This window comes from Equus asinus, chromosome 29, assembly GCF_041296235.1.
Source record: "Equus asinus isolate D_3611 breed Donkey chromosome 29, EquAss-T2T_v2, whole genome shotgun sequence".
Lineage (NCBI taxonomy): Eukaryota > Metazoa > Chordata > Mammalia > Perissodactyla > Equidae > Equus > Equus asinus.
Window position 1 is genome coordinate 45,402,848 of NC_091818.1, and position 12,990 is coordinate 45,415,837.

At 39.5% G+C, this 12,990-nt stretch overlaps 1 protein-coding gene across 15 annotated transcripts in view; it reads left to right on the forward strand.

Annotated features, from left to right (window-relative positions):
• The window catches only part of LARP4B (La ribonucleoprotein 4B), a 91,346-nt gene that overhangs the window by 40,194 nt on the left and 38,162 nt on the right, over positions 1–12,990 (forward strand). For all 15 annotated transcript variants that reach the window (XM_070500966.1, XM_070500971.1, XM_044761884.2 and 12 more), the window contains 2 exons: positions 4,269–4,419; positions 4,669–4,809. In XM_070500966.1, coding sequence (XP_070357067.1) covers positions 4,269–4,419; positions 4,669–4,809 — 292 coding nt within the window. The remainder of the gene's footprint in view (positions 1–4,268; positions 4,420–4,668; positions 4,810–12,990) is intronic.

Sequence of the window (12,990 nt, forward strand, 5' to 3'; positions counted from 1 at the left end):
TCGATTTAACTATTTCCAAATTGGAGAATATGAATTTAATTCACTGTTTAGTATATTTAAACCAGAGTTTGTGTGTCAACTCTTGTTAGCCCCAAACCCTACACTGCTGCTGGTCAGACGCAGCGTTGTGCAGATGTCTTGTGTGTGTGGACATTGTGTGGTGTGCTCGTGAGTGCTGCCCTGCCCGATCCCTGTTCTTCCTCATCCCCTGCTCCTTGTTAGAGCAGAACACATATTTCACCCATTGGGTGTTGAAAGGCGTCTCTGAAAGGTCACACTTGCAGAGTATAGATGAATTAGAATCTGACTTACCACTACTTTTGTATGGTACCTGCCTAAGGCGGGTAAAATTTGCTGCTTTAACTGGCTTTGAGATCTTGATTCTGTGTCCTTTCAGTCAGAAGCTTTTCAGACCACGGTGCTCACGATGCTCGTTTGGAAGAGGCTTCACAGATGATTCTGCAGTGGGCAGCCAGTTTGAGCTTCTTTTAGGAGTTCTGTAATAAATGCAAACATTTAGCAAACAGGAAGTTAGTCTTGCTCTTCAAGCAGTCCCTTTGGACATGTGTGATTGAAAGGGTGTACTTGTAATAGCAAAATTACCTCTATTCAACCAGTAGTTTCTTATTAGTGGGTTTTTGTTGCATTAAGTGAGAATAATGATTGATACTAGTAAGGAGATAGATGTGGCTGAAATGTTGATGCCTGTTATTTGTAAATAAACAAGTAGGATTAAGTCCTATAATTTAGGGAATTATCCACCACCCTCCTTCTTTCCTTTCGAAGCCCACATTTGGGAGTCTTACCAGAAAGAGCTATGTTCGCATTAATCAGTTTTGTTCCTTCAATAGTTATAGAGGCAAAACACTACAAAATTAGGCCTTTAAATAGTACATATGTAATTGTTTACAAAGCGGGGATGATTGGTAGTTGGCTTGTCTGTGCTTGTCCCTCAGCTTAGAGTGCCTGGCTTCTGTTGCTGTCCTGGTCTTTGGCCTTGAAGTGACATGCGTGTGACTTCCGGATTAGCTTTTTAGTTATGAGACCACACCCAGATGGTGTTCTGATCTGACATCTTCTGTTTAGTGATGGTGCTTTCTCTTCAGAGCTCCAATTCTCAGAGTGCTTGTACAGACATCATTTTCGTAGTAATCTTATATAGCAGCTCTTACTCCATTTTGCAAATAAAGAGCCAGAGATATGAGACTTCATGACTCTAAGGCCAGTGAATCACTCTGAATTATTAAACTTACTTAGTGGTAAATCCAGGAATAGTCCCTGCTCACTTATCTCAGCTGTTTTATATTCTCCACCTACCTTTCCCCTTCTATGATATTAGTTACTCTAGTTCCTACTCAGTAACTTGTCAGTGGGACCATTCTGTCCCATGTCCAGAAGACACAAATTTATGAATTGGTAGGTTATTTTTATTTTAATGGGGCACGGTGTTTGGGGGTAGGAGAGTTTCTTTAGAGTGTCGGAATTTAGGGATGCTGTACTCTTCAAAGAGTAACATTGGTCATTTATGTAAAATTGCTTAGGAGTGTGGCTGTTAGGGTCCACTCACTGCTGCTTCTAGCAACCATTGTTTAGCCGCGAGTGTTCAGTGGAGAAATAGGACTCAGGCAGTCAAGCAGAAGAAACTTGCGTTGCTGGTCATCAGTTGGAGTTCATATGACTGCAAGAGAATAACCACATTTTAAAGAAATATGTTTAATACAAGTTATTTCTCATGTGAATTACAAGAATTTAATGAACTCTTGATAAATGTTTTATTTTTGCTGATAGTAGAACAGTCTTTTAATTATAGTCATTTTCATGAGCAAGTTACTTAACCATTCTCTGCCTTGGTTTTCTCATTTGTGAAATGGGGGCAGTGGTAATAACCCTCATGGGATTGTCATGGTTCAGTACAATACATGCCTAGAGCATGCCTGGTACCCAGCAGGCTCTTTAGTGTCAGTTGTCATGGCATTAGCTTGTAATTATAAGTCTGTTTTTTCATCCCTTGTCACATGTCAGAGTATCTCTTGAATACTGGTTAACTGCTTAAAATTGCGTTGTCTCTAATACTAGATTTGGATTTGAGTATTTACTACTTAAGAAGTAGTAAATTACATAAGGATAGGGTTCTATTCAGTTGTAGCATAAAATCTTTCACACTTTGTCAAATAGTGGAAAATAGAATTTTCTGAGTTACTACTGTTTTAAACATTTATTCCTTCAGCATATTTCTCAAGCACCTCTATACTGAGTTCAGGAGTGCTGAGTATTTGTGGTACAGGGTGAACAAGACGGACATCCAAGAGTTTTTGGGCTGGTGGGAAAGACAAGACGCGTTCTAGCAGTGTGAGTGCTGTGGTGGCTCTCAGATTTGTCTACGGGCAGTTCGCTTCCAGGACGGTGTGTGATCTCTGTTTGTGAACTATAGTCAGTGGCAAAAGGTGCTAAAAATGGAAAAGACCAATGTTAGCTCATGTTAGGAATTTAGAGAATGTGTCGTATGTACGTGAGATCAGGGGGTCAGGTCCGTTGGTGGAATAGCACTAACATGGGAGAGCTTGGTGTCTGTTGTGGCGTGGTGGAAAGAGACCCGGTTTAATCAGAAAAGGTGTTTACGCAAGTGTTGAAATAAGAAAGAGAATAGAGACCTGAGTTTAAAAAGAAAAACGGTTTAACTGCTGAGGAGGGTAGTGGTGTCTGAGTCGTGGAGTGGCTTCTGCGCCGCTGGGTGTGCTCATGAGGCCAGGGGCTCACCGTTCTGTCCTGTTGCCTAGTGCTGTGCCTGGCGCTTGGTGAGCATTTGGGAAGCGTTTGTTGGAGAGAGGAGTGGATGAGAGAGACAAAGAAACAGTGTGCAGAAGCAGGGGCCAACAATGAACCGGGAAGTTTAGAAGTTATGTGAGAAGGGAGACTGGAGAGTCATTGCTTCTTGAGTATAATATTCTTCAAGGAGAAGGGGAACCTTAATTTCTGCCCTATCACCAATACTTAAAGAATTCCAGATAGGTGCTCACTCAAGCATCTGGTTTTGTGGGCATGATGTTTATTGATTGCCCTTGCTTCCTAGGTGTGAACAAAGTATATCCTGTAACCACATCAGCCTCTAATCTTAATTTCAGGAATAGTTTTGTTTTTCACTGCAAGCTTTAATCACCCTAGCTAGAATGAATTTATTCTCTCTTTTTAAGATAGTTAATCTATATGTTGTTTCCTCGATGGCTCATCATGCTGCTTCCTGATCCTTTTCACGTTTGGAGGCAGCATCGGGGGATATCTGCTCGTCTCTGGGGTGGTGCAGGGAGGCTGCACTCAGCCTAGAGCTCCTGCCTGGCACTGCCCAAGGGCTTCTGGGACCAGGACCCTTGTCCCTCCCTTTGAAGCTCTGACCCCTGCATAGTGGCGTCAAGGCTTGTGATACCTGGGACAACAAATAATTTGGCTAGGTTTGCTGAAGGATTGTAGCAACAGGACTAGAGTTAGCTTGGGGAGCAGCTGCCTCCCCTCCCCACCCAGGACATCGACTTTTCTTTAGACTTGGGGAGCCACTCAAGGTTTGTAAGCAGAAGAAAATCAGGGAGTGGCTGTGGATTTAATAAGGTACGCCAGAAAAGACCTCCAATTCCCAAAGGAAGCAAAGGTGTGAGCCGTGTGGATATCTGGGAGAGTGTTCTGGACAAACAGGCAGGAAGAGCAGAAGTGCCTGGTGTGTCTGGGACAGTACGGAGGCTGGTGTAGCTGAAAATGTGCAAGGTCAAGAGGTGGCCACACCAAGCACCTCTCTGACACACCTATCAGAAGACCTTTGTTCTTCTGAGGAACTTTCGTTTTTTATGACCTTTGCTTATGTGAATGTTTGAGCTTTATTTAAAAATTTTATCCATCTATATTCTATTCAGATTTGTAAATCTGTGAATTGTGTTGAGTATTCTAGAACAGAGATGATAATTGGATCACCACTTATTTCTCTGTTACACCATTGGTAAGGCACTGAAATCTCATGAAGGCAGGGACCCTGTCTTTCATTCCTATTTCTGGAGAGCCTTGTACTTAGTAGGAACTTAAGAGTAATAGTGAATTGAGTTCTGAATGCATCAATTTTTGTTACTTTTGCACCTGATTTCATCCCACAAGTATGTGCAAATAGATAGATTCAAGTTTTTTTAGCGTAAATTCTTTATAGAGATGTGTTTTAACTCTGAATTAATAAGTAAAATTGCATTTGATTGGAATTTGGATACAAATGTGTATATCAAATTTTTTTTTAGGTACCAACAGCCAAGGTATCAGAGCTCAACCCTAATGCAAAAGTGTGGGGGACTCACATGCTACATGTGGAAGCAAGTAGTGCAGCAGACAGCGGTGTGAGTGCAGCTTGGGAGGAGACGCACGGCCGTCGCACAGACAGCAGCCAGGAGGGTGAGTGGTGAGCTGAGGGCGATGAGGAGTCGCTTTGCCCTCAAGGCTTTGTGTTTGTTTCTTTTTAATCCTCCTTTAAGAAATTGTTAATTAAAATTTGTGTCATGGTTTGTAATGGTATTTAAGAGCAAGGAGATCTTTCACAATCAAGTTAAAAATTCGAGTAACTGCAAATGTAAGCTTTTCTTTTGTTTTAACAGAAAGTTACTCTTCTAATCCTGCCTTTTGGGGTAAAATTCCTAATTGTAGGATTGGATGCCAATGGTGATGGTGACAAAAGTCATGACAATGCAGCACTATCAGATTTACAGGAGTCAAACCAAACAGCTATGAACACTTTGGCTCTGGATCACTCAGAATATGAGTCTCCACCTGAAAATAGCGAAACAGGTAAAGGTATTTTATGAATTCATTTTCATATAGTGTGTGGACTTTTTAAACTTAGCTTGTTAAATCTTTCCCTAAACGTACATTTCATCGCTTCCTTTGAGTCTGCTTTAAACTCACTGATGTGGATACAGAGATGAGTTCTGGTTGGGGAAGGTGTCATGGAGTGTCTAAGACCTGAGCAGTTCCTGAAAGACAAGTCAGATTTAATTAGGAGAAGCAGAAGATGGGCTGTAGGGCAGAGTGTCGTAAAAGTACAGAGAGGGAACATTAATGTTGAATTTTGACGCTCGAACCCTAAAGGACTTGGTTCTTCGTGAAAGAGGTATTTAAAGCTATTTTCAGAAGAAGGAAAAGAACAAGGAGAAGACAATAGTTCTCTTGTGGGGGCTAAGATATGGACCACCAGAGAAATGGCGTATAGGTGATGGGACATGGATTGCTCACGTTTGATTTTGTTTCTGCCTTAATCTGAAAAACCAGGCTTTTCTCTTTTTTTCTCTCTTTTTTAAAGATTTTATTTTATTTTTTCCTTTTTCTCTCCAAAGCCCCCCAGTACATAGTTATATATTCTTTGTTGTGGGTCCTTCTAGTTGTGGCTTGTGGGACGCTGCCTCAGCGTGGTTTGATGAGCAGTGCCATGTCCCCGCCCAGGATTCAAACCAACGAAACACTGGGCCGCCTGCAGCAGAGCGCGCGAACTTAACCACTCGGCCACGAGGCCAGCCCACCTCTCTTTTTTTTCTTTTTCAAGGAAGATTCGCCCTGAGCTGACATCTGTTGCCAATCTTCCTGGGTTGTTTTTTGCTTGAGGAAGATTGTCCCTGAGCTAACATCTGTGCCAGTCTTCCTCTGTTTTGTATGTGGGTTGGTGCCACAGCATGGCCACTGACGAGTGGTGTAGGTCTGCCCGGGAACCGAACCTGGGCTGCCAAAGTGGAGTATGCCGAACTTAACCATTAGGCAACAGGTCCAGCCCCAAGACCAGGCACCCCAACAGACCTAAGGGGCAGGCTGCACTCTCATTATTAGCAGCTGGATGGGGCAAGTTGAGTGGAAGTAACTCCCCTAAATTGGTAAATATGAATTGAACATGGAATGTGTTCCATCTCCCAGATGTTTCTATCTGAAAATACACTTGAGTTAGAGAAGAAGGTACATGAATGAGAAGGTATGCCCTTCCTTTCCGTCGTTGTTACGATCTTACTACCAAATGGTCTATGACCTATGAAAGGTACATAATAAGCAACGTGTAATGTTTGGCATTAAATGTTTGTTTATTTTCCCCCTTCAAGGGTAACCTCCTTGAAGACCTTGTCTTCACTGTGGATAATTCAGCCAGCGCTTGTTGAGTGCCTCCACTGGCTTCTGTAATCACTGTGACCCCACCTTGCACCCTCACTTCCTTCCTTACTCTGCCTGGATTACCCAGACTGTCATTTCAGTTATTTTCTTGCATCCAACTTCCTTCGTAGTTGGCTTAGCAAATGCCTCAAAATTGTTTAAATATAATGCTCTACCTTCTGTGTGCCTATTCCTGAGCAGATAGATAAATGCAGCTGAACAAAAATGTATAGCGGTGTGGAATGGTCTCTTTTTAAGTTCGTGATCACAGACTTCCAGCGGCCCGCAGCATGGCCCCCAGTGCTGCTGTGTGGCCCAGTGAAGTCACTCTCCTGGACAACTACTTTATACCTCCTGTTCTCTCCTCAGACCCTAGAACTCTCCTCTTTGTTATTTTTGCATATAGAGCATTAGTGAAGCATAATTGATGTACAATAAACATCACACATCCAAAGTGTATTATAGCTTTTCTGTAAGTTTTATTTTCCCTAGCTAAAAACGCGCTGTTCAGTGCACTATAGAATTGATTTGCTGACTCTTCCATTCCTCATTGATTTCTCTACTGGTTTTGATAAGATGTCTATGCACCTGTAAAACCATTACCACAGTCAAGGTAATGAACATATCCATCACCGTGAAAAGCTTCCTGTGCCCTCACTCCTGCTCTCTCCCTGCCCCAGGCAACTACTGATCTGCTTTCTGTCACTGTGGGTTAGTTTGCATTTTCTAGACTTTTATGTAAATAGAGTTTTAGAGTATGTGCTCTTTTTGTCTGTATTCTTTTACCTGACTTACTAATTTTGAGATTCATTCATGTAACATTCATAGGTCATTCCTTTTTATTGCTAATCAGTATTCCATTCTAGTGTACACCAGTTTTTTCATTCACCTGTTGATGAATATTTGGATTGTTTCTAGTTTTTGGCTATCACAAATGAAGCTACTGTGAATAGTTATAAGCAAGACTTTTTATGGACATTATGTTTTCATTTCTCTTGGGTAGATACATAGGAATGGAGTAGAGTGGATCATCTTGTAGACGTGTGTTTATCCTTGTAAGAGATGATAAAGCTGGGTCCATAGTGGTACCTTTGTTTTCCCATCAGCAGTGGATCAAAGCTCCAGCTGCTCTACATGCTTACCAACGTTTGATATGGTCAGTCTTTTTAATTTTAGCTGTTCTAAAAGATAGGTAGTGGTTTTTATTGCAGTTTTAATTTGTGTTTCCCTAGTAACTAATGCTGGTCAAGCAACTTTTCTGTGCATATATTTTTGGTGAAGAGTCTGTTCAAGTCTTTTGCCCATTTTCTTATTGGATTGTTTTATTATTGAGTTTTGAGAGTTCCTTATATGTTTTGGACACGTCTTTGTCAGATATGTAATTTGCAAATACATTCTCCCGGTCCGTTGCTTGCCTTTCTGTTCTCCTAACAGTATCTTTTGAAAAGTAGAACTTTACATTTTTTCATCTAGTCCAATTTGTCGGGTTTTTTTTCTTCTAGGGATCTTGTTTTTGATGTTATACCTAAGAAATCTTTGCTTAATCCAAGGTCACAAAGATTTCCTCCTAGAAGTTGCATAGTTTTAAGTTTTACATTTTTTAAGTCTGTGTTCTGTTTTCAGTTAATTTTTTATATGATGTGAGGTATGGAGCAAATTTTTTTTTTCCACGTGGGGAGATGCATCTGTTCTAGCACCATTTGTTGGAAAGACTCTCATTCCTCTACTGCATTGCCTTTGTGCCTTTGTCAGAATCATTTGTCCCTACGTGTGTGGGTTTATTTCTGGATTGTCTCTTCTGTTCCATTGATCTGTTAGTCTGTTTTGACAACAGTACCACATTGTTTTGATTACTGTAAATGATTCTTAAAAACAGGTAGTGTTAGTCTTCCAATTTTGTTCTTTTTCAGAGTTATTTTGGCTCTTAGTTCCTTTCCTTTTATATACAAATTAGAGTGAGCTGGTCACTGTCTATAAAATGCTGAAATTTTTGTTGGGATTGCACTGAATCTGTTGATCAGTTGGAGAAAATTGACATCTTAGCACAGTACTCACGAGCAAGGTGTACATCTCTACTTGTTTAGGTCTTCTTTAATTTCTCTTCGCTAGATTTTTTAGTTTTTAGTGTACAGGTCTTTCACATCTTTTGTCCAGTTTATCCTTAAATATTTCATATTTTTTGATGCTATTCTAGGTGATTTCTAAAAATTTAATTTGCAGTTGTTTGTTAGTAATCGATAGAAATATAATTTTTGTAAATTGATATCATACTGTGAAAACTTGTTAATAAGCTTACTTACTAGTTTTAGGAACTTTTTGTAGATTCCATTGGATTTTCTACATAGACAGTCATGTTATCTGTGAATAAATTCAGCCAATCTGGTTCCTTTTATTTCTTTATCTTGCCTGATTGCACTGGGTGGATCTTCCATTACAAAGATGAACAGATGTGGTGAGAGTGAACATCTGACTGACCTTAGGGGGAAAACATTCAGTCTTTCACCATTAAGTAAAATGTTAGTTGTAGTTTTATGTATAAGACTTTTATCAGGTTGACAAGGTGCCTTTCTATTAGGATTTGCTGGGAGTTTTTATGAGGAATGGTTGTTGGAATTTGTCATGTTTTTTTCTATCTATGGCAACAAACATACATTTTTTATTTTTTAGTGTGTTAAGATGAATTACATTGATTGATTTTTCAAATGTTTAACCAGCTTGCATTCCTGAGATAAGCCTCACTGAGTCATGATGTAATATACTTTTGATATATTATTGGATTAGATTGGCCAGAATTCTGCTTTGAGTCTTGACACCTGTGTTCATGAGACATATTCATCTGTAGTTTTCTTTTGTATAGAGTGGCTGATAATACTCTATCCTTTTAACATCTGTAGAATCTGTAGTCATCACATCACTCATTCCTGTTGCTGGCAATTCATGTCTTCTCTTTTTTTTCACTCTAATTGATCTGAGTAGAGCTTTGCCAATTTTATTGATCTTTGCAAAGAATCAGTGTTTGGTTTCATTGATTTTTCTCGTTTTTCTTCTTCCCATTTCATTACTTGTCTTCTGATCTTTAGAACATACTTTCTTCTGGTTACCTTGCGTTTAATTTGTCCTTTTTCGAGTGTCTTAAGATAGAAGTGAGCTCATTGATATGAGGCGTTTCTTCTTTTCTAAAATGGCTATTTAGTTCTATAAATTTCCTCTTAAGTACTGTTTTAGCACAATCGCACAAATTTCGATATGGTGTGTATTTTGTTTTTTTAAATTCAGTTCAAAATTCTTTCTAATTTTCTTTTTGATCCATGTGTAATTTAGATGTATGTTATTGGGACCAGCCTGATCCTGTGGTGGTTGGGTTCACGTACTCCACTTCGGTGGCCTGGGGTTCACAGTTTCAGATCCCAGGGGACCTACACACCACTCTTCAAGCCATGCTGTGATGGCATCCCACATACAAAGTAGAGGAAGATGGGCACTGATGTTAGCTCGGGGCCAGTCTTCCTCACCCAAAAAATAAAAAAAAAAAAAGTATGTGATTTAGTTTCCAAATATTTGGAGATTTTTCCAGGGAACTTTTTAAAAATTGATTTCTAATTTGATCTTGTGGTGAAAGGATGTATTTTGTATGACTTGAATCCTTTAAATTTATTAAGACTTTACTATGGCCCAGAATGTGGGCCATCTAGGTAAGTGTTCCCTTTGCACTTGAGAATGTGTATTTTGCGCTTGTTATGGGGGTGTTCTGTAAATAGCAATCCTGATTAGTTGGGTGATAGTGTTGTTCAAGTCTGTTCTTTCTGGTTTCTGCCTGCTTGTTCTATTGAGTAAGAAAGGTGTCCTATCTTGAGTTCATCTGTCTGTCCTGTTCTCTCAGGTTTTGCTTCATGTATTTTGGAGCTTTGTTTCAGGACTGTTATGGCCTCTTGCTATATTGACTCCTCTTTCATTATAAAATGACTTTCTTATCCCTGGTAATTTTCTTTGCTCTGAGTTTACTTTGTCTAATATTCATATAGTCACCTCGGCTTTCTTGTGACTACTGTTAGGGTACATTTTCTTCAACCTTTCATTTTTAACCTCTTGGGATCTTTATATTTAATACAGTACATTTCTTTTAGATAACAGTTGAGTCTTGCTTTTTTTAAAAAAAAGTTAAATCTTACAATCGCTGCCTTTAATTCAAGTGTTTAAAACGTTAACATTTACTGTGGTAACTGATACAGTTAGGTTAGAGTCTCTCATCTTGCCATTTGTTTTAGAACAGTTTTAGACTTAACAGAAAAATTGAGAAGATTAAGTACAGAGCGTTCCCGTAGATGAGGCATCCAGTTTCTTCTCTTCCTAAGAACTTACATTAGTATGATACGTTTGCCACAGTGACTACACCAGTATTGGTACACTTACCTAGTACCCTTTTCTGTCCCAGGACACCACACTACATTTAGACGTCATATCTTCTAAGGCTCCTTTTGGCTATAACAGTTTCTCAGACTTCACTTGTTTTTGATAACCTTGATAGTTTTGAGGAGTACTGTACTCTTTTTTTGTACTGTACTCTTCTGTTGAAATTTATATGATGTTTTTCTCATCATAATACTAGTATTAGGGTTTGGGTGCAAAAAGACCACAGAGGTCAAGTACCATTTTCATCCCATCATCTTGAGGGTACATAGTATCAGTATGAATTATCACTGTTGATGTTGACCTTAACCACCTGGCTGAAGTAGGTTTATTAGATTTCTCAACTGTAAAGTTAATCTTTCTTCTCCCGGTTCCCATATTGGACTCTTTGGAAGGAAGTCACTGCACAGCCTACACTTAAGGACTGTCCCCTTCGTGAGGGCAGAGAAGCTATGTAAATAACTTGGAATTCTCATGAATGGGCATTTGTCTCTTCTCTGTCATTTATTCAACCATTGATTTATATCAGTATGGACTCATGGGTATTTAGTTTATACTTTGAGTTATAATCCAATACTATATTATTTTTTTCTCAGATGTTCTAGCTTTGGCCATTGGAAGCTCTTCTAGTTGGTTCCATTTGACATGCCCCCATCAGCGTAGAGTTTTTGCTGTTGTGTTGATCTTCTTTTCTTTTCTTTCTCCCTGCTCCAGGTCCACAATCAGCCAATTCTCCAAGGAACCATGGTTCCTGTTATTGGGAAATGATTTTTTTTCTTTTGGAGTATGATTTTTTAATAAGTAAAACTTCATACTTATCCATGTAGTTACCATCTCTGGCACTCTTTATACTTGTGTTTAAAGCCAGATCTCCTTCTTGTACCCTTTTCTTAAAGATTGGCACCTGAGCTAACATCTGTTGCCACTCTTCTTTTTTTTCCTTTATTCTTCTTCTCCCCAAAGCTCCCCACTACATAGTTGTATATTCTAGTTGTGAGTGCCTCTGGTTGTGCTGTGTAGGACACTGCCTCAGCATGGCTTGATCAGCAGTGCCATGTCCACACCCAGGATCGGAACCGGTGAAATCCCAGGCCACTGAAACAGAGCACAGGAACTTAACCACTCAGCCATGGGGCTGGCCCTTTCTTGTATCCTTTTGCTTCCGTCTAAAGGACTTCCTTGGATATTTCTTGTGGTGCAGATCTGCTGTGATGAATTATTTCAGCTTCTGTATATCTAAGAACATCTTTATTTTACATTTCTTTTTGCTTGGTGTATAGAATTCTGGGTTATCAGATTTTTTTTTTTTGTCAGCCTTAAAGATGCTGTGCTGCTGTCTTTCATTTGCATTATTTCTCAAGATAAATCTGACGTCATCCTTAAATTTGTTCTACTTTGTATAGCCTTTTTTGTTATCTTGCTGCTTTTAAGATTTTTCTCTCTTTTAGTGGTTTTGAGTGTTTTGATTATGATGTATCTTAAAGGTAATCTTCAGGTTCCTGTAGTTGGTTTTCATTGAGCTTCTTGGATCTGTGATATATAAATGTTTTCGTCAGACTTGGAAAAATTTTGGCCATAATTTCTTCAAATGTCCCTCTGAAACCGCCCCACCCCCCCAGCCATTTCTTCTCCTTCATGATCTCTGGTTATACCTGTGTTAAGCCCCTTGAAGTTGTCCCACAGCTTACTGATCCTTTCTTTTTTAAGTAATTATTTCTCTGTTTCATTTTGGAAAGTTTCTGTTACGTTTTTAAGTTCACTAGTCTTCTGTAATGTCTAATCTGTTGTTAATTCCATCAAGTATATTTGTAATATTGGACATTATAGTTTTCATCTGTGGAAGTTCTATTTGGGGTTTTTTTTCCATGTCTGCCTAACTTTGTGAGCATGTGGAATGCAAGTAGGATAACTGTTATAATGTCTTTCTCAGTTAATGTCAACATCTGCATCAGTTCTGGATAGGGTTCTCTTGATTACTGGGTTATATTTTTCTGCTTCTTTACATTCACTGTAATTTTTGGTTGGATTAATTTGACTTTGTTAGGTGCTTAATATTTTTGTATTTCTATGACTATTTTGATTTTTGTTCCAGGTTGCAGTCAGTTGGAAACAATTTGATCCTTTCATATCTTGTTTTCAGATTTGTTAGGCATGAGTGAAGCAGTGCTCAGTCTGGGACCAATTATCTTCCACCCCTGAGGCAAGACCCTTCTCTCTGCTCTTCCCCATGTAGACAGTACTCCAGAACATGAGGGGTTCTACTCCAGCTGGTGGAAACAGGGGCTGTTGCCAATTCTCATTCTTTCAGGTGGTTCCTGCCTGGCCTCAGGGAGTCCATCACACCTGTGCTGTGCTTAGAGTGTGGCTGCCTACTTGTTGGGGGTCTTCCACAGCTCTCTGGACACCATCCCTGTGCACTCTGTCCCAGCACTC